The sequence below is a fragment of the Sorex araneus genome, chromosome 6 (assembly GCF_027595985.1).
Source record: "Sorex araneus isolate mSorAra2 chromosome 6, mSorAra2.pri, whole genome shotgun sequence".
Lineage (NCBI taxonomy): Eukaryota > Metazoa > Chordata > Mammalia > Eulipotyphla > Soricidae > Sorex > Sorex araneus.
The window spans coordinates 54,567,290-54,591,967 of record NC_073307.1 but is presented as its reverse complement, the minus strand read 5'-3'; the positions used below and the strand labels follow the sequence as shown (position 1 = coordinate 54,591,967).

Sequence of the window (24,678 nt, the reverse complement as noted above, 5' to 3'; positions counted from 1 at the left end):
CACGGAGACACACACAGTGACGTACGCACACTCATCACACACATATGCACTCACATCGACACACGCACACACATACACTGTCACACAGTCACATTCATTCACACATGCAGATAGTTGCAGTCACACATTCACATAAACACCCACATGCTCACACTGCATGCACACCCATTCATGTACACACACACACACTCTCACATTTACACAGGTCACATTCACACAACACACTCACACATACACAGTGACACACTCATGTGTATCCTCATACACACTTACATTCACACACACACACACACACACACACACACACACACACACACACACTCCAGCACCTGGTTCCTTCCAAGCATGTTTCTCAGCCAGGGGACCAGGGCATTGGTGGACAGGAGTGGCCACGGGGGGAATAGGTCGGGGAAAGGCTGAGATGGAGCTGGCTCCCATTCGCTGCCTGCTGAGTCTCACAAACCCTCCGGGACCCCTCAGGCCCCTCCAGTGCCCTTGGCCCGCGTCACTGCGGCCTGGCCTTGCCCTGTTACCAGGAGTGGGAAAAGGAACTTGAGACGCTCCAACGAGAAGGAGCTGTGGAAGCTCTGGTTTAGCCGCCCAGTACTCTGAGACAGCTCTGGCCCCGCCCTTCTCCCTCCGGGGCTTGGCTCCCCACCGCTGTGATTGAAATTCAGCAGTGAACAGTGGGGAGAAGGTTGGAGAAACAAGGATTGGAGAGAGAGAGAGAAAGGGTGGCAGATGGGAGAGAGAGGGGGAGGGAGGGGAGATAGAGATATAGAGGGATGGAGGAAGAGAGAGAGGAGGCGAGAGGAGAGAGCAGAGGGAGCCGTCCTCGCCCCAGGCAGGACCTCACGGGAGCTCAGTCACAGATGACTCTTGTCCCACTGAGGGGCGGGTGGCACCCATGCGGTCTAGAATCCACCCACCTGGACTATAACTGAGAAGACCTGGAGGTCTCAAGCCTGAGTGTTCGCTTGCTATTTGCTCTTTCCGTCCCTTCGAGGGATGCATTTCCCATAAAGATGGTGCCCTTGCCCATAGCCCCTTTCATCTTAATGGGTCTCTGTCCTCTGTAAATCTCAGGCCACGTTGGTAAAGGCGGCAACTAAAGTTCTCTTCTTCTTCGTGAATCGGCTCACGAGCTATAGAAAGAGGATCTTTTTCACTCTGCCAGCGCCCTGTCCCTTGCCATTGGTCTCATCTGTGGAGACCCCCTGTCCCTTTCAGTCAGAAAGTGCCTGATGTCGCCTTTGCCAGACTGTGCCGTTAGCATCTCTGTGGCTCTGTGCTTTAAGTGTACACGCTGTGTACTCGATTCGGTCTTAACATCAGTGCGTTTGTTTTTCCAACGTGCCCACAGCTCGTCCCCGTTCTGCGTGACAGGCCCCTCTCTCCAAGCCATGGCGTCAGCGAGACGCGTGAGGCGCTTCCCTCCGCCCCTCCTCGGTCGGGCATTTGAGGCTCCCTTCCCGTCATTAAGAGGCAGCCCTCAAAATAGCACATTGATGAATCACATCCTCAATTAATCATCAGCTTCCCCCCACCCAGCCCAGCCACAGGGGCCCTTTCACTCGTTTCGTTTCAGGCGCCTCCTGACTCCGATGTCACCGTCATTCATTTGACTCCCAGGCCTTTTATATCTCAGCAGACACCCGCACGTGTACATGTGGTTGGCGCTCCCTGCCACGCACTGTGCTTCCACTGTCTCTGTTCCTCGGCGCTCCTCTCCCCTGCGTGAAGTTCAGCCTTCCACACTCTCGATGGACCCTCTCCGATCTTATTCATCTGAAAATGTCTTTGTTACACACACACACACATACACACACACACACACACACATACATACACACACACACACAATGCCCCACTTCTGAAAATCATTTCTGCTGGCCCCTGTATCTTGGGCATTGCATAGTGGCCTTTTTTATTTTCTTTAGAGGACCTCTCAGACAAAGCTCAGGGGATTCGGGGGTCAGTCCTGGTAATAGAAACCCGGTGAATTGTTTCAGTGGCCTGGCCTGGTGACGTAGCAGATGCTGGAGCCCAGCAGTGCTGGACACCCCCAGGGCCAAACCCTGGTGATGCTCAGGGGCCAGGTGGTGCCAGGGGCTGACCTTGGACCTCATGTGTGCACAGCTTGAGTCCCGTCCTTTGAGTTGTGCCCCGACCCCCTATTGTCCATTGAGGTTGTCATTCCATGGGCTTCTGTGGCCCACAGTGTCCACTCAGAAGCCCGTGGACGCTACTCCTCAACCTTTCTCCTTCTTTCCTCTCTGCCTCATATTCTGCAGTTTCAATGCACAGATTCACATCATTTTTCTTGTTTGAGATATCTTAGACTTACTCAATCTGTGGGTTTATTTCTCTGCCTTGCTTGGGAAAAAAATCCTTAGGGTCTCATTTGGTGCTCGGGGCTGACTCCTGACTCGGTGTCCAGGGATCATTCCTGGTGTGCTGTGAGGACCCCATGGGGTGCCAAGGATCAACTGTCTCTCCAGGCCCTCTGTGTGATTTCTTCTGACTTACCTTGGGCTGTTTTTCTTTTTCTTCTGGTATTGAATGGATACAGATTTTTTTAATTTAAGTTTTCTTCAATGTAAGTTCTACCTTTGTTCTCCAGATCTGTCTCTAAGTTATTCCGTGTGTTTTGTTTCATTCTTTTTTTTTTTTAAAAAAAAAAAGGACTGGAAACAGCATGTAGGACATTTGCCTTGCACGTGACCAACGGGTCCCCCAAACCCTGCTAGGAGTAATTCCCGAGTCAGAGCCAGGAGTAAGGCTTGAGCATCACCAGATGTGGAAAAATTATTTTTTTTAATTTAGGCAGAGAGATGGGACAGGGCTTAAGGCGCTTACCTTGTACATGGTCCGTCCTGATTCAGTCCCTGAGCACAGAGATTCTGTCTCCTGAGCACAGAGCCAGGAGTAAGCCCTGAGCATAGCCGGGTTTGTCCCCATGGGGGAAAAAAAGAATTTAAAAAGAATTATTAAACATAATTATATAGCGGACGTTTTTTAACCTCAAGTTCCTAAGAATCAATAAACTGCTGATTTACACTTTGGTCTCTTTGCCAGTGTTCCTTTGGGTTAGTGACTCCGGTTATGAGCAGGGCAATTTTGTGGCGTATCTGTAGCGATTTAGTGTGGCCCTCTGTTGAGAGGTGTGTTTGCTCATGCCAGAATCCCAGGGGAAATTACTCTCCCATAACCGAGTTTTATGTTGATTTCTTGGCTCAGAATCCTCAAGCCACAAATCAATTCCAAAGTAAATCTGAGCCAAGTCAGGAGTTAACAATATTTCTTAGAGAAGTTTTGTGCTATTGTTGTTCTTTCTAGACTGAGGCAAGGTCTTTGTCAAAGAGACACATGTAGCTCTTTTTTGTTTGTTTCTTTGTTTTTGTTTTGGGGCCATACCCAGAGTACCCAGAGATGCTCAGGGATTACTCCTGGCAGTGTTCAGGGCATCATATGGGATAGGGGTTGGGGGTGGGGGGAATGGAACCCAGGCCGGCCACATGCAAGGCCGGCGCCCTCCCCACTGTACTATTTCTCTAGCCCAAATTTAGCTCTTTTAATCAAAGGGGAAAGGATTCCCAACCCTTATCGTCAGGGATGGTTTGGGAGTGTCCTGACTTTGTGTGGGGGTGGGGAGGGGGCGGGTGGAGAGCGTGGGGGGTCTGGGAGGGTGAGAGGAGGTGGGGAGGTGTGCAGGAGGCATGGCGGGGGTGTGGAAGGGCATGGGACATTAGAGGGGGTGTGGAGGGCTGAGGTGGGGCATGGGAAGGGGTGGGAGTGTGGGGTGAGAGGGAGTGAGGGGTGCAAGATGTAGGTTACGTGGGGGTGTGGAGGTGGGGGAGGGGGTAGTGGGGGGGTCTGGCGTGGGGGCATGGAGGAGGGGCCCAGCAGAGGCCAGGCGGAGTGAGACCCCCCAGAAGTCCAGCCCGGGCGGGACGGGCATCCCCAAGGCCACTCCTGCTGGCCTGGCGGTGGGCTCTGCCTGGAGCAAGAGAAACAAGGACTGAATCCCACCAGCAGTCCCGAGCCCCCGGCCCTCCCGGGTCACTGGGTGGGAGCCCCCGCCTGTGCACTCCGGGGCGATGGAGGCCACGCAGACCCCTCCCAAGCTGCGACAGTCGAGACTCCTCGCTGCCAGGGTCAGATGCTCCCACGCTCAGCCCAGCTTAAGCCCGGGATGGAGACAGGGAGCACATCCGCTTAGGGCTCCTCTAGCGCCGGGAAGGCCCGAGGGGTCAGCCGCGGGGTCAGCTGCGGGGTCAGCTGCGGGAAGCACCCGCTGGCCTGGCGGTTCTTTGTGGAATTTTCACATCTGCAAGAGAACTGAAAGATGGGTGTACTCCTCTCTCTCTCGTTCTCTTTGTCTCACTGTCTCTGTCTCTTTGTCTCACTGTCTCTGTCTCTTTCTCTCTGTCTCTCTGGCTCTGGCTCTCTCTCTCTCTCTCTCTCTTCCTCCCTCCCTCCCTCCCTCTCGGCCTCCACTGTGTCGTCTGACCAGTGGAGTCCGCAGTGTGTCACTCTCTGGGGAGCCCCCATGCCAGCTCAGGGCTCTCCCAGGGACCAGGCTCCAGGTCCTCCTACAGATCACTGACCCACCACTCCAGGGCAGGACGCGTGTGATGCTACCCTGTCAGGGCTCATGGCCACTCTCGACTCCTCAGCCCTGCAGGGAAATCTCAGTGTTTTCTACCACTTTTGTACCCCCCCTCAGCTTTAACATACCCCAACATGTGTGTTGAAAACAGCCCATGACTGGGCCGGAGCAGTAGCACAGCGGGGAGGGCATTTGCTTTGCATGTGACCGACCCCAGCTCGATCCCCAGCATCCCATAGGGTCCCCCGAGCACCGCCAGGAGTAATTCCTGAGTGCAGAGCTAGGAGGAACCCTTGGGCATCATCGGGTGTGACCCAAAAATCCCATGGCAAAGCAGCTCTGACGGGCCCCCACTTTTCAGGCAGGAGGAAAGGCAGGTTGTGTCTGGTTCTGACCCGATAGGCCTTCCCGGTCAGTGCAGGCCCTCACCCGCCTCCCTGGCTGAGCCTTAATTGGGGGCTTGTCAGCCACTTATTGACACCCACTTCTGCCTGTCAGCGTCACCTATGGCACGTGCTCATCTGTTCCTTTTCACATGGGTGTCTCTCAGAATCAGCCCAGTGCGAGGCTAATAAAACCAGCGCGTCACTAAAACGTAGATCCTGCATTTGTCACCCGACAATGGTGCGGAGCAGAAACGTGCAGTTTGCAGAGTCCTGGGCCACCTGGGCCTCAGGTCGCGTCTAACAGCCACTGACCTCTGACCTGCAGAGGTGCTTGGGGGCTGGGGGAGGGGGTCCCTTATGTTCCATCTCGCCCGCAGGCTGTGGGAAACTCTGATTCATATTTGTTTCCTGAAAGCAGTTCTACCCCTTATGCGAAAAAATTCTCAGGGGGCAGGGGCTTGGTTGGGGGCCACACCCAGCTGGGCTCAGGGATCTCTGCTGGCAGGGCTCTGGGGACCCTCTGGGGTGCCGGGAAGCAAACCCACGTCAGCCGTGTACAAGGCCAGTGCCTTCCCCGTGGTCCTGCTTGCTGGCCCCTAAATTCTTACTGCCTTAGATTTTGTCATTGAAGCCACGTTGGTTCATGACACATGTAGGGTCACGCGTGCTTTATTACCAACCGTGTCTTCATACATGAGAGCTTCTTAACTCCGAGCGCTACCCCATAAGGGTTGGAGGGTGTTGGGGCCCCACCTGGCGGTGCTCAGGGTTTGGTGCTGGGAACTACCCCCCACCCAGCTCCTGCATGCAGCGCGTGTGCGAGGCTCACTGTACTTGCTCCCTGACCAGGGCCCCATGATGTCCTTAAACTTGTCTCAGGGGTAAGCCCGGCACCCCTGAGCACAATGGGTGATGCTGTGGCCTCAGACTCTCACACTAAGCCACCAATCTGGTTGGCCAAGGAAGGGGCCAGAGCCATAGGACCGCGGGAGGGCACTTGCCTCCCAGGGCTGACTCGGGTTGATCCCTGGCAGCCTGCAGGGTCTCCTGAGCACCACCAGAAGTCACCCCTGAGCACAGAGCCAGGAGACGGCCATGAGTACCTCTGGGTGTGCTCCTAGCACTGAATAAATAAATAGACAACAGATGGAAGAGTTTGGCCACTTTCTGCTTATCTTAGAGGGATCTAAAATCCGCATTTGAAAAATAAAAGCTGTACTTGAGGGGCCAGAGTGCTGGACAGGGGAGAGCGCTTGCCTGCACGTGGCTAGCCCGGTTCGAGCCCTGCACTCCATAGGGTCTCCCGAGCACTGCCGGGAGTGATCCCTGAGTGCAGAGCCAGGAGGCAGCCCCAAGCACCGCCGGGTGTGGCCCCCCCTGGCCCCCACACAAACAAAGGAAAGAAAGGGGAGAAAGAGGGAAGCCTGGGTTTGAGATGAGAATAAAACAGCCAAAGGCCGGGGCTCGAGAGCACCCAGGGGAGGGGCCTCCCGCCGACCTGGCTCTCACCCAGCCCCCCTACAGGTCGCCTGAACTGGTGGTCGGCCGTGTGCACCAGCTGCAAGCGACTCCTGCCTCTGGCCACCACGGGGGACGGGAACTGCCTCCTGCATGCCGCCTCACTGGGTAAGACCCTGGGGTGCTCGGGGTGGGGGAGCGGCAGCCTGCGGGTGGGCCACGGTCAGAGAGGCGAAAGAAGTTGCGGGCACCTCGGTGCTCTGGGAGGCGCCTCCGGGGATGGAGCCTCCCGCTCCCACTCTTTCTTGTCTAGCAGCAGCAGGAAGGCAGGCATGGGGGTGCCCCCACACGCCCCTGAGAAAAGCTCTGTTGTGCCGGAAGGAGACCCGACCTTGAGCAACAGGGAGGGCAATTTCTAGGTCAGGGGCCAGGAGCAGTCCCGGAGGACTTCCTGGAGAAGGTGGGCTTGGACTGACACTTGAAGAATTCACACACTCCAGGCAAGGAGACCCCAGGGCTCATGCTGAAAAGGAGGACTCGGCAAGGTGAGGGGAGGCAGGGCTGAGCCAGGGAGGAAGCTCTCATCCTCATCCCTCCTGGAGAAGACAAAGATCTCATCCTGCTAGGAGATCCGCTCAAGGGCGGAACTTCATCTGAAGCCATATTTCTTCTTTCCTTAGTCCATATACACTTAAAAAATCATCTTACATTTACTTCTTAATAATCTTTTCAGCCATTTTGTATGAACACAATAAGAGATATGTTAAGCTTAAAGGGTGGCTCTCCTGGGGGCGTCTCACTCTAAATCCCAGACAACAGTCCTCAGGCCAGATTAGTCCTTCCTAATCCTAGCAGGGTTCTTATCCAGTTGTTTCTCTTTGGGTCTTGACGAGTTTGTCCACAACCATGCTCTTAACTTATAAGTTTTATGTCACTTGTCCCTTTTTGATGCCAGGGTAGCTCACATCTTAACTTGGGTCCATTCAAGTCCTTTGGTCGACACCCTGCTGTTGGGGTGCTAGGAACTAAGGGCAACTGAGGCTTACAAGTTGAATAATACGAAGATGCCCAGGAGTAAATAGTATTCGGAGTCCATTAATTCCCAGGTTACAAAAGCATAGCATTAAATGTCTTCCTGTGTCTGTACAAAAAGGACATTGCTCAAAAGTAATCTATGCAGGGGGCTGGAGCAATAGCACAGCAGGTAGGGCGTTTGCCTTGCATGCAGCCGACCCAGGTTCAAATCCCAGCAACCCATATGGTCCTCTGAGCACCGCAAGGAATAATTCCTGAGTGCATGAGCCAGGAGTAACCCCTGTGCATCGCCCGGTGTGACCCAAAAAGAAAAAAAATAGTAATCTATGCAAAAGGACATAAGGGAAAGAGAAAAGCAATAGTTCACTTACAAATACAGAAACCAGAGTTCTTAGAAGGATCTGACCATACAAATCACAGGGTCAGGTTTGGGGATACAGGTGATGAACAGATAGGGGAAGCAGAGCACAAGGGAATGGGATACCTCAGGAGCACTGTGATGGGTGTAACCTGAACTCCCTGCGGCAGAGGAGAAAGGCCACACCAATGTTATCCTACAGATGGACAAGTGAATGGGTGGACAGATGGACACATGGAGGATGGGTGGATAATGGACATGTGAAGGATGGGTGGACAGATGCACACATGAAGGATGAGTGGACGGATGGGCAAGTACGTGGATGAATGTCTGGAAGGGTGACAAGTGAACGGGTGGTTGGGCAGAAGGGCAAGTGAGTGGGTGGATGGACGGACAGGCGAAGGATGGGCGGACAGATAGACGTGTGAGGGGTGTGTGGCCAGTGGAGGCGGGGCCCTGCTCACGCGCATGCTCTGTCTGTCCCTGCGCCCCGCGTTCCCCGTGCAGGCATGTGGGGCTTTCACGACCGGGACCTGGTCCTGAGGAAGGCTCTGTGCAGCATGATGCGGACGGGCGCTGAGCGCGAGGCGCTGAGGCGCAGGTGGCGGTGGCAGCAGACACAGCAGAACAAGGAGGTTGGTGCCACCGTGTGGAGAGTCCACGCTCATTCCGCCTGCCCCATGCACACCTCTGAAAGGCCACTTTGCAGTAGCTCGGACCCCAGCCCCAAGCCCACGCACCCTTCGCTCCTGCCCTGTTATAAATCCCACGTCCACTGTCCAATGGATTCCCCCACGGCTGGTCTCTGAGTGAGAGCCCCTGTCCAAGTGCTCGGTCCAGGGAGCATCCGCTGTCCCCAGCACAGCAGAATCGTCTGGTCTCCCAATGCTGCGGGCACTCTCCCTCTGAACACACACACAGTCAGCCTCAGCCCGGAATACACGGCAGTCAGTCTTCTGGAATGTTCTGGAACATTCTCGTTCCGGACCAATATGGCCAGTGTCAGGTAGACTTGGGCAGCCCATCTGCACCCATGGGGCCTGGGGGGAGGGGGCCCCCCGGGGGGAGCATTGAAGGTCCCCTGAGTGCAGAGGCTGGAGGTGCCCCCCTGGTCACCTCCTAATCCTGCTTCCCTTTGGCCAGTCAGGGCTGGTGTACACGGAAGAAGAGTGGGAACGAGAGTGGACAGAGCTGCTAAAACTGGCGTCCAGTGAGCCCCGGACACACCTCAGCAAGAACGGTGGCACGGGAGGCGGGTAAGTGCCCAGGGACACCCCCCTTCTCCCCCTGCAGCTCTCTGCCCCCCACCCCAGGCCAAGACCAGAGCAAGGATGGTGAGGAGGCGAGCACAGCCCCCCAAATGCAGGGAGCCCCCAGACTCCCCCCCAGAGTCAGCTCCCCAGGACCCCAGACAACTCAGGACTGGACCCCATGAACCGAGAGTCCCCATCACCACCCTCTGTGGTTCTCACCCCTGAAGCACTGAGATTGAGGGGCGTGCTGGGGGAGAAGGCATGGGGCAGTCTCCCCACTGCCAGGCAGGGCACCCGGTTGTGACGGAGGCTTGCCACCCCAACACGGCCCAACCTCCAAATGTCCCTCCACCTCCTCAAGACTCCCTCGCCGGCAATTTGACTTCCGTTGTAAGAATGGCAATGTGTTGGGTCCAGAAGTATCACTTAGTTCCGGGCCTTAAAGCACCCGCCTTACAAGTATATAGTTACAAGTTCGAGTCCCTGGGATCCCACATGCTCCCAGCATGATCTTGGAAGATATGCTGTCTGGAGTTCCAGGCATGCGAGGAATTTCCAACTGCACTGGAGCCAGATGTGTGCAAACACCACAAGAAAGGGTGCAGCCTCCAGCAAGCACCACAGCTGAGAAGTGAGCCCTCTGGTGGGCACATGTGAACACTGCAGCCAGGGACATGTGCCCTCTGGTGGGCACCTGTGAGCACCACGTCTGGTGAGCAGGTATGAGCACCACAGCCATAAGCTGTGACGGTTAAGAGAGGCTGCCTGTGGAAGAAATGAACAGAAACTTTCTCAGAGAGATTTGAATGGCAAAAAGGCACATGAAAAATGCTCTCTTCGTCACTAATCATCAGGGAGCTGCAAGTCGAAACAACGAGATATCATCTCACACCACAGAGACTGGCACACGTCCAGAAGAGCAGAGAAACCAGTGCTGGCGTGGATGTGGGGAGAAAGGGACCCTCATTCATTGCTGTTGGGAATGCCAACTGGTCCAGCCTTTCTGGGAAACAATATGGATATTCCTCAGAAAACTAGAAATTCAGCTCCCGTTTGACCCAGCAATATCACTTCTGGGAATATACCCTGAGGGCCCAAAAACACAGCAGAAACATTATCTGCATGTCTATGTTCTTTGCAGCACTATTCACAATAGCCAGAATCTGGAAACAACCTGAGTGCCCGAGAACAGACAAGTGGATAAAGAAACTGTGGTACATCTACACAATGGAATATTACGCAGCTGTTAGGAAAAATTAAGTCATGAAATTTTTTTTTGTTTTGTTTTGGGTCACACCTGGCAATGCACAGGGGTTACTCCTGGCTCTGCACTCAGGAATCACCCCCGGCGGTGCTCAGGGAACCATATGGGATGCTGGGATTTGAACCCGGGTCGGCCGCGTGCAAGGCAAACGCCCTACCTGCTATGCTATCACTCCAGCCCCTAAGTCATGAAATTTTTTTATAAATGGATGGACATGGAGAGTATCATGCTGAGTGAAATGAGTCAGAAGGAGAGGGACAGATACAGAATGACTGCATTCATTTGTGGCAGGTAAAAATTATATAGTAGAAAACTAATATAAAAACAGAGACTAAGAGGAATCAATTACAAGAGGGCAGGTAAAATAGAGAAGAGACCAGTTTGACAATAATAGCTGGGATTGATCACACTGAACAGTAAGTTAGTGTTAAAAGTTGTAAAGGGTGGGTTCAGAGAGATAGTACAACAGGTAAGGTACTTGACTTGCACTCGGCCACCACGGGTTTGATCCGAAGCTTCCCATATGGTCCCTTGAGCACCACCAGGAGTAATTCCTGAGAGCAGATCCAGGAGTAACCCCTGACACTGCAAGGTGTGACAAACAGAAAAAATAAATTTAAAGAAAAAATAAAGATAGGTAGAGGGATATTCCTAATAACCTTTCAGTATCAGTATTGCAAACCACAATGCCCAAAAGGGGAGAGAGAGAGAGAGAGAAGAGGGAAAGCACCTGCCATAGAGGCAGGCTGGGCGGGGGGTAACGGGAGGGACACTGGGCCCACTGATAGTGGGAAGTGTCCCCATGTGCACTGGTGGAGGGATGGGTGTTGGAACACTGTATGACTGAAGCCTAATCGTGAACAGCTTTGTAAGGGTCTAGCTCACAGTGATGCCATTAAAAGGGTGTTTTAAATAAAAGTAAATGGGAACTAAAAGAAAAAAAATGAGTGACCCCCATGTACACAGCACAACTAAACAAATGCCAGCCCAGCGGACAGGGCTGCCGAGTGCAGGAGCAACAGGCAGGGGTGCAATTCCAGCCACGGTGACAGCGTCAGCGGCAGCAGCAGCGAGGAACAGAGGAGGGAGAGCCTGCCTGGCCGTGTCTGTGCGGGCAGGCAGACTGCTCTCCCTCCCCCTCCCTGCCCTAGTGCCTGAGCCCTCTGCTGCCATTTGGGCCTGCCAGGTGCGGGGCAGGCAAGTCCCCCTCGGCCACTGGAATCTCTCAGTGACCCAGTGACTTGGACACAGCCGGCAAGCCCGGACCTGCCGGACAGACTCCCCAGGATCCTCCGCTTCCAGATCCAAAGCCAGAATCGGCCACAGAGGCCGCTCCCCTGTTGCAAAGACCCTGTCGGGACCTCTGCAAAGGGGTGGAGAAACGGTTGTTGGTGCCCCTCCCCCAGGTAGAAAGTGGGCTCTGCTCTCACGGGGGAGCTGCAGTGGCAATGGGGGTGTCCCCCAGAAGGAAGGAGGGACCACCTCGACCCTTCATCTGGAAATTCTGCGCAGACGTTCCCGGCCCCCACCAGCATGCACAGCCTCACCCCCAGCACCACGCGAATGCTGGCCAAGCCTGCGGCGGCCTAGCTTTGAAATGGACCCGGACCCGTGTCTGCCAAGAGCCTGGAAGGCCTGTCCGGGCTGGGTGGGTTTCAGAACCCCGGAGAGCAGTGGAGCGGCAGGAGAGCGCCCCCTGCAGGACCGCGGGCTCAGCCCAGCTCCCAAGTCTAGCTGGGCAGCCTCTCTGCCAGCTGCCACGGGGTGTCCACGTCCCCCCCCCCAAGAAACAGTGATTGCAGCAGCAGTCACTGGGGTTGCCGGCTTTCTGGGCGAAGCGCTGAATCAAGCGCCAGGAGAGCCAGCTTGGGCCTCGGGCATTGGTAGCTGGTCTGGTGGGCGCTGAGTAGCCGGCCCTGGAGTGCTGGCCTTGGGGGCGGGAGAGCCGGGCCCCCCACAGCCCCAGGTGCAGGGGCAGATGCTCCCCACTGGGCCCCAGGGCTGTGGGCCCAGGGGAGAGAGGGACAGAGATGCCCCACAGTCCCGCCCCGTCCTCACCACCTGTCTCCCTCCCTCCCTCCCTCTCCCTCCCTCTCTTCCTCCCTCCCCCCTCTCCTTTCTTCGCTCTCTCCCTCCCTGCTTTCCTCTTTCCCTCTCCCCCTCTCCATCTCTCTCCCTCTCTTCCTCTCTCCCCCTCTCTTCTCCTCCCTCCCTTTCCCCCTCCCGCTCCACCCCGCAGTGTGGGCAGCGCAGAGGACCCCGTCTACGAGAGCCTGGAGGAGTTCCACGTGTTTGTGCTCGCACACATCCTGCGCCGGCCCATCGTGGTGGTGGCTGACACGATGCTGCGGGACTCGGGCGGGGAAGGTGAGCTGCACCCCGAGAGACTGAGGTGTCCCCCCCAGGCGGCCATGGCAGCTGGTGTCCAGACCTCCCTGTCCCGGTGGCAGTGAGGGAGGGTCGGGGCCACCCAAGGGCTTCCCACTTCCCTGCTGTCCCCATCGTGGACAGACCCCGCAGCATAGCAGGGCTGAGTGCAGGTCCATCCACGCTGCTCAGCCGAGATCCAGGTGCTCAGCTTCCCTGAGCACCCCAAAAACAATAGAGGCACCCCAGAGGCACAGCCTCCAGGCGGCCCACAGATCTATGGTTGCTAACTGCCCAGGGCCAGCCTTTCCTGGTGGTGGTGGTGGTGGCGCCCCCTACTGGGGTACAGGGAAACGCACTAAGGCCCAGGAGATGGGGGTGTCCCCTGGAAACCCACAGGACGTGGGTCCAGCTGACCCAGCCCCTCACCTGCGGGGACCCGGGCCGCCTCCCGCCTCACACCCGCTTGCGCCCACAGCGTTCGCGCCCATCCCGTTCGGGGGCATCTACCTGCCCTTGGAGGTGCCTCCCAACAGATGCCACTGCTCGCCCCTGGTTCTCGCCTACGACCAGGCGCACTTCTCGGCCCTGGTGTCCATGGAGCAGCGGGACCAGCAGCGAGAACAAGGTAGGTGCAGGGCAGGAGGGATGGGAGTGGGGCGGGGCGGGGGGACGCCCAGCACACTCAGAGGCGCCTTTCTCAAGTGTGTCCGGGAGGCCTGCGGGGCCTCGTAGCTGGAGCTCCGCCTTGCAGGAGGAGGGCCTGGAAGGAACCCCAGCGCACACGTCCCCCGAAGCGACCCCCTCATGCTTGCAGGCGTGAGGCCCTGAGTTGGAGCCCATGCCACACACAAAAGTTCAGGGCAGTCCCGGCAGCCCGACCGTTTGGGGTCTCCAGCACCTCGGCAGAATGCCACCTCCCAGGCCTCAGCAAAAGTGTGCAGCCCTGATGCCGCCGTGGCCAAGTGTGCAAGCTGCCACCCCCACTCCCACCCCAGCCCACCACCACACAGCAAAGGACAGGAAGGGCTTGTAAGATAAAAATAGAGGCCTGAGGTAGCACAGCACTTGCCTTGCACACGGCCACCTCGGGCTCAGTCCCTGGCTTCTCATAGGATCCCCCAAGCATGGCCAGGAGTGATCCCAGAGCACAGAGCCAGGAGGCAGACCTGAGCACAGCCGGGTGTGGCCCAAAAGTCAAACATAATTCAGAGAAACGAAATGAAATTAAAATAAGCCCTTACAGTTCTGGACCTTGGCCAGCAGAGGGCAATCTTGCCCACGCTGCACGAGGCAGTGGCTGGAACCTGGATTTCGGGTTTTTCCAAGTGACCCCCCACCCCCACCCCCAAGCCACCGAACACTGGGGTCTCACTGGTGGAGATGACCCATTCCTAGCACAGTATTTCTCAACCTTTTCCAAATGGTGAACCCCTTCTGGCCTTGCTCCCTTCCTGTGACCCTCCCTCAGTCTCAGGGCTATGATCCCCCCTTTTACACAGTATCTTTGCCTGTGTCCCCCTCCCAGAAATGCTCTAGAGGTCGCCAGGGGTCATGGGTTCCCCGTGGAGAAATGCTGGACTCCAGTTGGGCTCTCAAGGGTGTGAGCAACCCTCACCGACACCCAAGGGGGCCAGACCCCTGATGAGGGTCAGTGACCAAACACAGCGTATGCTCAGTGGGGCCATCCGGAACCAGGGGCAGGGGAGACCAGCCACGAAGCCCCTGACCTCTCTACACAGAGGGCAGCGCAGGGAGCCCCGCCCTGGTCAGACAGGACCCCCACACCCTGCTGTGTCTCCCTGACTTGGGAAGCTGAGGGCATTTTATGCACCGCTTGGGTTTTTTTTTCTCTCCACTTTATTTAAACACTGTGGTGGTTTACACAGTTGTTCGTGGTGATTTGTTACAGGATTTCAGTATTCCAATCCCACCACCACTGTCACCTTCCTTCCACCACTGTCCCCATTTTCCCAACCCACCTTCAAGCCTGCTCCCACGGTCATTTATTTTATTATTTGTTACCACGAAATGGCTAACAGAATGACCAAAAATACATACTTCAGTAGAAGAAAATGGGTGGAAATTGTGTCTCCGCCCAGGGCCATTAAGTCGTTGTCCGAGGGTCTGCTGGGCTGCTGTTATTTGGCCTTCTGGTCCATGCCTGCATTAGTCGGATTGCTTGGCTTCTGCATCACATGCCATCCCAGTGCATGCTCCTACCGGGACGGCTGTGCTGTAGAGCTTGCAGATGTCGCGCGGCCACAAATGCAGCTGCATCGCGCACTATTTTGTCTTGTTTGGGGGCCACGCCCAGCTGTGCGCAGGGCATACTCCTGGCTCTGTACCAGGGGTCGAACCTGGGGTGCCCTGTACAAGGCAAGGGTCTTACCTACGGGACTCACACACCTTTTCTTTCTAGTAACACTAGAGGGCAGCACCGAGTCGGGTGGGGTCGAAGTTTCCTTAGGAAGATCACGGGGGAGACATTCCTGCATCTGTCTGATTTTTCAGTTATTCGCTCACTCGTTCATTTGCTTCCTTTTCGTTGGTGTCCTGGCACCCTGGCTGGGAATTCTGGGGAAAGACACCTGGAGTAGACAGTGCCTGGGGATGGGAGGGAACAGGGGGAATGTGGGATGGAGGTCGCCCCAGCATTCGGGCCAGGCAGAGGGGGGAGGGTCAGGTCTCAAACTTACTGGATCCTTTGCCCCACAAAATCAGCCCACCGCCCTGTCTGTGAAAGGGCCACATCTGTCTCCCAGGCCGGTGGGGCAGAGGAACCCTGCAAGGCCACGTGATGGATGCGGCTGCTGGAGCTCCCAGCAGGGGGCACTGTCTCCTTATTGTTTTTGTTTTGGTTTGGTTAGGTTTGGTTGGGGGGCCACAGCGGTGCTCAGGACTGACTCCTGACTCTCTGCTCAGGGATCACTCCTGGTGGGGCTAAGGGGACCATACAGGATGCCAGAGATCGAATGAACCCCTGTCGGTGGCATGCAAGGCCAGCGTCCTCCCTGCTGGGTTCCCAGAGCGCTGTTCTCCCAGGCCCCCGCACTCAGATCCCCCCAGCCTTCTGCCCCTCCTGGAACCTCCATTGCTCTGTCGGGCCTCAGAGCACCGCACCCCTTTACGGGGGAGGGGGGGGCAGGACGGGGGCGTTGGCATTAAGCCGTTTGCTCTCAGCCAGCAGTACCCAGGCCAGAGGCAAGAGCCCCAGGGATGTGGGGGTGCAGGGCCCTGCGCATGGTCCCCATCCTGCAGATGCATGCTGGGGGAAACTGAGGCGGCCATGAGGGCCTTTGCTGCCAAAAAGCCCAACGCCCCAAGAACTGTTGGCAGTGGTGGTGTCCAAAATGCATGCCTTCAGTGGCACCCCAGGAGGGGCATTCTTATGGATGGGTGTTTTTGTTCATAGGCCACACCCATAGGTGCTCAGGGCCACCTCCTAGCTCCAAGCTCAGGGATCATATGTGGTTCTGGGATCGAACCCAGATCAGCCGCGTGCAAAATCGCCCAGGTCCTTGGATGGAGCACACTTGGATCCCAGGGACCTGTCTGTCTGTCCATTGGGGTGTGTCCATCCTGGGTCGGGTCTGGCCGTCCCGGGAGTGCTGGCCCCGTGGGTCAGAAGCAACCCTGCCTCTCTCCTGCCACAGCCGTCATCCCTCTGACCGATTCCGAGCATAAGCTGCTGCCCCTGCACTTCGCGGTGGACCCGGGCAAGGAATGGGAGTGGGATAAAGATGACAAGGACAACGCCAGGCTGGCGCAGTGAGTGCCCGGGCCCCCAGTGCCCTCCCTCCGAGGTGGCCCAACCTACAGCCAGTGGGTGGGGCGGGGCTTCCATGGGAGGTTCCGTGCAGGTGCCGAGCTGGTGGCCCTGCTGCTGCAGGTGTCCCCGGCGAGGGAGTGCAGAGTGCGGGGTGGTGCGTGCGCCCACGCCCTGGCCCTGGCCCATACGCCTGCTGCTCTCCCTCCAGCCTCATCCTGTCTTTGGAGGCCAAGCTGAGCTTCCTGCACAGCTACATGAACGTGACGTGGATCCGGATCCCGTCGGAGACGAGGGTGAGCAGGGGTGGGGGACCCACGGGGGGGGGGGGGAAGGGGCGCAGCAGAGGAGAGGGGACCCCCCCTCGGGCCCTGGAATGGGTGTGCTCAAGGGCTGCTGGGATTTTTTTGTTGTGGTTTGGGGTTTTATTTCTTCTGTTTCTGCATTATTTTCTCCAGAAGGGAAGGAAGAATCCCCCTCCCCAGAAGGAAGGAAGAAATCCCCCTCCCCAGACAATCCCAGGTCATCTGCCCAGGTTGGAGCAAGTGGGCCGAGGAATGAACTAGCCGCTGTGAGGGTGGTGGGACTGGCCCTTGGAGGGCTGGAGCCCCCATATCCCTCAATCCCCTGCTGGAGGGGGAGGGGCAGAGGGACCCACCCACCCCCTACCCGAGGCTAAAGAATGGCCCTTGTGGCAGTTGTGGATTCCATGAGGACTTCATTGGCTTTCAAATGTTGGGGCTTTTCCCCAGGTGCCCAGTTTACAGTTTGCACTGCAGGGGAGTTGAGCTCTTAAGGAATTTTCTTTTTTCTTTTGATGAGGGCACCCCACCCCTGGGGGAGGGATCTAACCTGGAGTCCTTCAGGCAAAGTTTATCCCGGGTGCTCACTGAGGAATTTGATTGGTTTGGGTTTTCTTTGCTTGTTTTTGGCTTTGGGGGTCACACCCGGCAGTGCTCAGGGGTTACTCCTGGGGGTGCTGGGGAACCCTGTGGAATGCAAACACCCTCCCCACCGGACTCTCGCTCTGGCCCCTGGGTTTCGGTTTTTGCTTTGAGGTGCCTAGTCCCTGCTCAGTGCTTGGGGTGGGAGCCTCCCTCTGGATGGACCACTGCACTCCCGCATGCAAACTTTGCTGCATAGCTCCCTGAACGCCCCTCCTGCCCTCGCAAGGGGTGGAGACCCAGCACAGACATGGTGCGCCCGGCTGTGCGTGTAACCCCGCACCCGGCCGCGCTCTGCCTCGGTCCTCATGGCTTGCTGAGGATACCAGCAGGCCTCCCACTGGACTTTGAACTGCCCAGAGTGTGCCCCACCCTCGCGGGGAGGGGGAGGGGGATGCAGCAGCCAGAGATCCAGCATCAGGAGACGTGGGGGGCACCCCAGCTGACAACAGTGACCCCCCCCCACATCAGAGCAGGCACTTGGGCAAAAATAATTCCAGCACAGCCCGGGCAAGAGTAGAGCGGGGCAGGCGTTCGATCTCTGCCATCGATGCCCCTTTGATCTCCTGAGCACAGAGCCAGGATCCCTGAGCATTGCCGGGTGTAGCCCCCAAACCAAAATAATTGATAAAAATCTGGCAAAGCCCCTTTTAGCTTGGTGGTGTGCCCTGCCCCTGTCCCTGGAACCCCGTCCTCCACCTTGGACCCTTCTGGGTCCCTGGCTTCCCTGAGCTCTTTGGCTCCTTCTGCATCCAACCAGGGTGGGAGAAGGCAGTTTCGGGGGTCCTGGTGAGAGAAGTTCCCCCTTGTCTGACGCCTGGTGGGAGAAAGGAAAGCAAAAGTGAAAAGGGGAGCCAGGGGGTCTCTCTGAGACCAGCAGTGGCAGGGAGGCAGGCTCTAGCCCCCTCATTTCCATTTTTTCAGCTCCCCTAAAGCCTTGCTGTAGTGGGGGGGGGGGGGCAGTGGGGGCCAGTGGGCCTAACCCGCAGTGCCTGCAGACATGGCCCTTGCGTCCTCCCGACCGCCACCGGAGGCCAGCCCGCTATTTCAGAATCTGCCTCATAGTTCTCCAGGTGGTAGCTTGAGGAAGCAGCCTGGAGTAAAATGGGGCCAGGGGAGAGGGTGTCACTGCCCAATCTAGGGCATGATCCCCAGCGTGGGCCCTGCCTGGGGTGAAAAAGAGTTTCACCTAAGCACGTGGCAGAACACGGAACCTGGAAGCCGGCAACTTGCGTTCCCTAAAGAGGCCAATGGAGCAGGCTGGAGCGGGGTCCGTGCGCCCCCACCCTTCCCCCATGTGGGGGCCGCTGCCGTCTAACCCCATCCGTGCTTCCTCCTCCCGCAGGCCCCTCTGGCGCAGCCCGAGTCGCCGACGGCCTCGGCAGGGGAAGACGTGCAGTCCCTGGCCGACTCTCTGGACTCGGACCGCGAGTCAGTCTGCAGCAGCTCCAACAGCACCAACGGCAAGGCGGGCAAAGACAAGGAGAGAGAGCGGCAGCGCAAGGACAAGGACAAGACGCGTGCGGACTCCGTGGCCAACAAGCTGGGCAGCTTCAGCAAGACGCTGGGCATCAAGCTGAAGAAGAACATGGGCGGCCTAGGCGGCCTGGTGCACGGCAAGATGGGCCGCACCAACTCGGCCAACGGTAAGAACGGAGGCGGCGGCGACGCGCCCGAGCGCGCCAAAGACAAGAAGACAAAAGCGCGCAAGGGCAGCAAGGAGGACTCGGGTGCGTCCACGGGCACGTCGCCGTCGGAGAAGACCACGCCGTCGCCCACGGACAAGGCGGTGGGCGCGGCGCCGGCCGACAAGGGCGGCGGGCCGCGGGGCGACTCCTGGAAGTACAGCACGGACGTCAAGCTCAGCCTCAACATCCTACGCGCCGCCATGCAGGGCGAGCGCAAGTTTATCTTCGCCGGCCTACTGCTCACCAGCCACCGGCACCAGTTCCACGAAGAAATGATCGGCTACTACCTGACCAGCGCGCAGGAGCGCTTCAGCGCCGAGCAGGAGCAGCGGCGCCGCGACGCCGCCGCCGCCGCCGCCGCGGCCAGTGCGGCCCCAGCGGCGGCCAAGCGCGCTCCGCGCCGGCCCGACCACGACGGCGCGCCCGGGGGTTCCGAGCGCGCCTCCCCGGCCCCGCCCCTGCTGCCACCGCCGCCGCAGTCCGGGCAGCCCACGCAGCTGGTGCTCAAGTTCAAGGACCGGCCGAGCCCCGGGCCGGCAGGCGGGCGCACGGCGCGGGCCACCACGGCGGCGCTGGCCGGAGGCGGGGGGTCCCCAAGCGTACGGCGTGCGGCGGCGGCGTTGAGCGCCCCCGGCCGCAGCCCCCCGCCACTCCCAGGCCGCCAAAGCGTCATCCACGTGCAGGCGGCGGGCGCCCGGGACGAGGCGTGCGCGCCGGCAGTCGGGGCGCTACGCCCGTGCGCCACGTACCCGCAGCAGAACCGCTCGCTGGCGTCGCAGAGCTACAGCCCCGCGCGCGCCGCCGCCGCCGCCCTGCGCACGGTCAACACGGTGGAGTCGCTGGCGCGCGCGGGGACCCCAAGCGACGCCAAGTCGCAGACCTACAGCCACGGCTTCGGCGCGCGCGACGGCCTGGAGTTCGCCGACGCCGACGCGCCGCCCGCCGGCCGCTCGAACGCTGAGTGTGCCCGGGCCAGCGGTGGAGGCGGCCCCGGGCCCGGGCCCGGCTCCGGCCCCAGCCCCAGCCCGGCCCAGCGGCGCTGCCAACGGGAAAACTGCGCCTTCTACGGGCGCGCCGAGACCGAGCACTACTGCTCCTACTGCTACCGCGAGGAGCTGCGGCGGCGGCGCGAGGCGCGCGGGGCGCGGCCGTGAGCGCGCCGCGGGGCGGGGTGTGGCGGGGTGTGGTGGGGCAGGCCGGCCCCCTCCCTCGCTCTCTGCCCAGCCCCACACATACACACACACATGATCTCGCGCCCGAATATTATGTCGGTGTCTTTTCTACAACGCCCGGGTGCATCGGCCGGCGACTCCGTCTGCCAGTGCGGTGGACGGGTCTTTGCGCCAACGTCCCCTCCTGGTGCCTGAACCGCCACCGACGCCTCTCAGGTAGCAGAAGGCCAGGATTTCAGTCGTGCTGTGGTTGGCCGCGGGGGTGCGTGCCAGCCAGCACCCGCCGCCTCCCGTCCCCGGGGAAGGAAACCCAATAGCCATCACTAGAGTATTTTTGTTCCTCGATAACGAGAAATAAAGAAATTTGCAGCCCCTTGTTTTTAGAAGGGAGTGTTTTACATGCTTTTTCTTTTCCCTGGCTTTTTTTGTTCTTTTCACTTTTCCCCCCTCCTGCCCCAGCCCCAGGCCTCACCCACGCAGCGCCCCCCCCCTCCCGTTGTCCTCTGGGGCGAATCTCTTCCACCCCGTCTCAGAAGCCAAACCTCCTCCTTCACCGTGCCCCTCGGCTCGAGTACCGTCCACACTGCCAGAGCGGCCGCGGGCGTCCACCGACAGGGTGTCCCGGACAACCTACCTCGGCGTCTCCCTGTGCGGGCCTACTTCGGGTGCCCCCAGAAACCAGGTTCTGAACGGGCTCCTTGAAGAGCAGCCAGCTCCGGTCCTCCTGGGAGCCACCGCCCCGAGGACGCGGTGATGTCCCTGGGTGCCCACCGGAGCTTACCCTTTGTCACTGTGGAACCCCTCCCCAAACTCTCTTTTCCAGGCTACTTGGAATCGGGTCAGTGCTTCTTCCCAAGGGAAGGTGCTGAGGACCACTCCGGACGAGCCCCCCCACCTCCACTGTCTGGGTTCTGCCAGGTCCGGGGAGGCCACTCTCGTGGGGCCCCCAGGCGCAGCAGAGTTGATCCTAAGAAGTCCCCTAACATTTGAAGGGGACAAGGGGATGACCCACCCCCTAAGGAGCGGAGCGGACCCTCCCCTCCCCCAATTTTTTTTTTTTGGTGCCTCTGACATTTTTTGAGGGAAAAAAGTGTGTGTGTGTGTGTGTGTGTGTGTGTGTGTGTGTGTGTGTGTGTGTGCGCGCGCGCGCGCGCGCGTCCTTAGCTACCCTCTGTGAGCAGCTCTGAGAGATAGTCTCATTTTTCCAAGATTACCTCTGGAGATGCTGTACTGGGCCTGGCACGGAGCTCCACCTGCCTTACTAATCTTGTTGCCAAGAAGCCAGTAAGATGGGCGGAATCCTTACTAGCAAAAGAATCCTTTCCTGCCTGGGCGAGCCTCCAGTTCCAGATGCGCCCCCCTCAGCCCCCCCTTAAAAGGATCCCATATCCAACTTTGCTTTCAGGGTTACCCTCAGAAAATGCAGGGAGACCATCTCCCTCCAGCAGAAAGAATCCATGTCCTCCCCAGGTGAAGAGCAACAAATGTCAGTAAACAGGAAAATATTACAGGGAGGGGAATTTTTTTTTTACTTGTTTGAAGAATGACAATAAACTAATTTGCATATCTGCTGTGAGTCTTTGCTTTGAGCTTTTCAGATCTCCCACAGCTGGTCAGCTTTTGCGTCCTGAGTTCCAGTTTCATGTCAGGGCCACCTCGTTCCCCTGAGCCCCTCCAGCGCCAAGTTCCAGCACATAATCACGGAAGATTTTAGGATAGGATTTTGGCGGTTTGGGTGTTTTTTGTTTCAGTTTGGGTTTTGGTTTTTGTTGTTGTCGTTGTTTGCAAATAGGAAAATATATGGGCGAGACCATTTTTATGTGATGTTTGTTTTAAATTGAGCTGGTATTGTTTTAAAATTGGGGGAGCACAGGTGATAGTGCAACTATGTGATGAAATAAGAAATAAGATCAAACGTAGGAAAGTTTAAGTTGACAGTCCAAAAGTTGAACTAAACTTTCTTTGTGTGGTCATTAACACATCCCTGAGATCCCCTCATATTTCTGGGGTTTTGTTACTGAGGGGCCACTTTTTTTTTAACATCTCATATGCCAGAGAGACAGTACAGTGGAGAGGGTGCTTGCTTTGCATACAACCGACCCAGGTTCTATCTCTGAGCCCCACCAGGAGTGATCCCTGAGTGCAGAACCAGGAGGAAACCCTGAGCATTGCCAGATGTGACCCCCCCAAAAAAAAATCTCATGGAGAGAGGGTTTGTGGCAGTTTCTCCAACTGCTTCTCCAGGTTTGAGACCACAGGAAGTAATACTTCGCATGCAGCTGCCAAAAGGGAGAGTGCCTCTGGGCAAAACAAATTGAGCACTTCAGACCTGAGCCCAGGAGCCCAGGAGGTCACAAAAAATAAACTTGACTTTTTTTTCTGATTTTTGTACATTAAAACAGCCACCTGGCCTAGAGAGATAGGACAGTAGGAGGGCGCTTGCCCTGTATGCTGCTGCTGACCCAGTGTCGCTCTCCTTCATCCTATATGGTCCCCTGAACACCATCAGGAGTGATTCCTGAGTGCGGAGCCAGGAATAAACCCTGAGCATCACCGGGTGTGGCCCCAAAACAAGTAAGTAGATGAATCTGTGCTCGTGAGAATTCCAGAACCCTTTAAAATAAAAAAAATAAACCAGCCACCTCACATTTCCCAAACTTGGACAGCACTTCTCTTTTTTCACGTGGTCACCAGGTGCTTTGATAGGTGAGGCCACCGTCCCTGCGTGTCCACCTCGTTCACAGTACCCTTTCCAAGATGAGAGCCACTGACCCCCGCCAGCCCCCAGACAATGTTAGGCGTCAGCGCGCCTCCTGGCGGCTGGTGCTGGCTCCTGAAGGACCCGACTGCCCTGCGCAGAGCACCTGGGCGCCAGCCAGCCTTCTGTCCAAGCGTCCTAATCAGACTGGACAGGAGCTGTCGGCAACTGCCGCGCTGTTTGCATGGGGGCCAACGGCAGCCCAGTGTCCTCCGCTGACCTGAGAGAAGGAAGTGGCTTGTGGGCAGAGGAGGGAGAGACAGAGCACTTTCTGATGCGACCACTTCCTTTTAGGGTCAGGTGAACTATCACTGGTCTAATTTCCAGAAGTTTCCAAGGGCTCCCGAACCCTCCCGCGGAGGTCATTGACATTTCCTGCAGGTGGTGCCTGCATATTCGATTTCCTATCTGAGGGCAGGTTTGTCCTCTTGGTGGGCCCCAATCTGGGTAGCCGGGGAAGAGATGGTCCCCAACCCACGTCCCCCCACTAGAGACCAGTAGTGACCGCCATCTAGAAGGGACAGTCGTAAAGGTCTAACAGTGCTCCAAATCCTCGAGGCAGAAAAGTGGGGCAGTGCAGGAAGGGGGTGGTAACCGTATCTGGGCATCCCCGCTGAGGTGCACTACTGCCCATCCGCTGGCCTTTCAATTTAGAAAAAGGGGTAACTCTTCTGCTCAAGCCTAATGCTCCCCAGTCCTCCGCATCCACCATCTTTCAGGACCCTCCAAAGTGGGCTTGAAATGCTCTCCCGGCCCCCTCTCAGCTGGGTCCAGGGCATTACAGAGAACCATCTGGAAGTCAGCTTCCTCGGCCATCTGGTCTCAGAATCTCCCGGAGGTGGTGATGGAGGGACCACATGGCCCAAGTCTGAACCACCTGCCACAGCACCTACAGGAGGGGACGGATGCTCAGTCCGCGCATGCGCGGCTGTGCGGGTGGGTGGGGCCAGCACTCACCTACGCCGGGAACTGAAGGTCAGCCATGTCCACTCCTTGGTCTCTCTGGAACCTGGTTCACTCTGGTTTGGCTTGAAAAGCATTTTTTGGTTGTTGCTACTGTATCATAATTTGCCTTTCACGTGCACCCCGGGTGATTCCCCCCAACGTCCGCCAGGAGTGATCCCCGAGTGCAGAGCCAGGAGTAAACCCTGAGCACAAAAAATAATTAATAAAACAAGGTAATAATCAAGTTGGGGGGAAATCCAAAGTTCTATGTGGATGTTCTACTTCTGTTTGGTTTGGGGCCATCCCTGGAGGTGTTCGGGGGCTACTCCTGGCACAGTGCTCAAGGGTTGCTCCTGGTGGTGATTGAGGAACCCTGGGTGCTGGGGGGAACCCAGACCTGCAGCATTGTAGCCCACTGATCTGTCTCCCCAGCCCCTCTGCCCCTGAAACTATATACATATATATATAGAATTTGGTTTGAGGGCCACACCCAGCAGTGCTCAGAGGTTACTCCTGTTTCAGTGCTCAGTAATACTGCTGGCAGTGTTCGGGGAACCATATAGGATGCCAAGGATCAAACCCAAGTCAGCCACATGCAAGGCAAATGTCCTTCCTGCTGTCCTATTACTCCAGCGGCCCCCCTTTTCTTTTTTTTCTTTGTTTTCTTTT

General features: G+C 57.5%; 1 protein-coding gene across 3 annotated transcripts in view; it reads left to right on the top strand.

Moving 5' to 3' along the window:
* Positions 1–21,874, top strand: part of OTUD7A (OTU deubiquitinase 7A) — a 119,604-nt gene extending 97,730 nt beyond the window's left edge. For all 3 annotated transcript variants that reach the window (XM_055141294.1, XM_055141293.1, XM_055141295.1), the window contains 8 exons: positions 6,523–6,624; positions 8,357–8,484; positions 8,993–9,105; positions 12,606–12,733; positions 13,212–13,361; positions 16,390–16,504; positions 16,714–16,798; positions 18,792–21,874. In XM_055141294.1, the coding sequence (XP_054997269.1) occupies positions 6,523–6,624; positions 8,357–8,484; positions 8,993–9,105; positions 12,606–12,733; positions 13,212–13,361; positions 16,390–16,504; positions 16,714–16,798; positions 18,792–20,288 (2,318 nt within the window). In that variant the 3' untranslated portion in view covers positions 20,289–21,874. The remainder of the gene's footprint in view (positions 1–6,522; positions 6,625–8,356; positions 8,485–8,992; positions 9,106–12,605; positions 12,734–13,211; positions 13,362–16,389; positions 16,505–16,713; positions 16,799–18,791) is intronic.
* Positions 21,875–24,678: the final 2,804 nt, after the last annotated feature.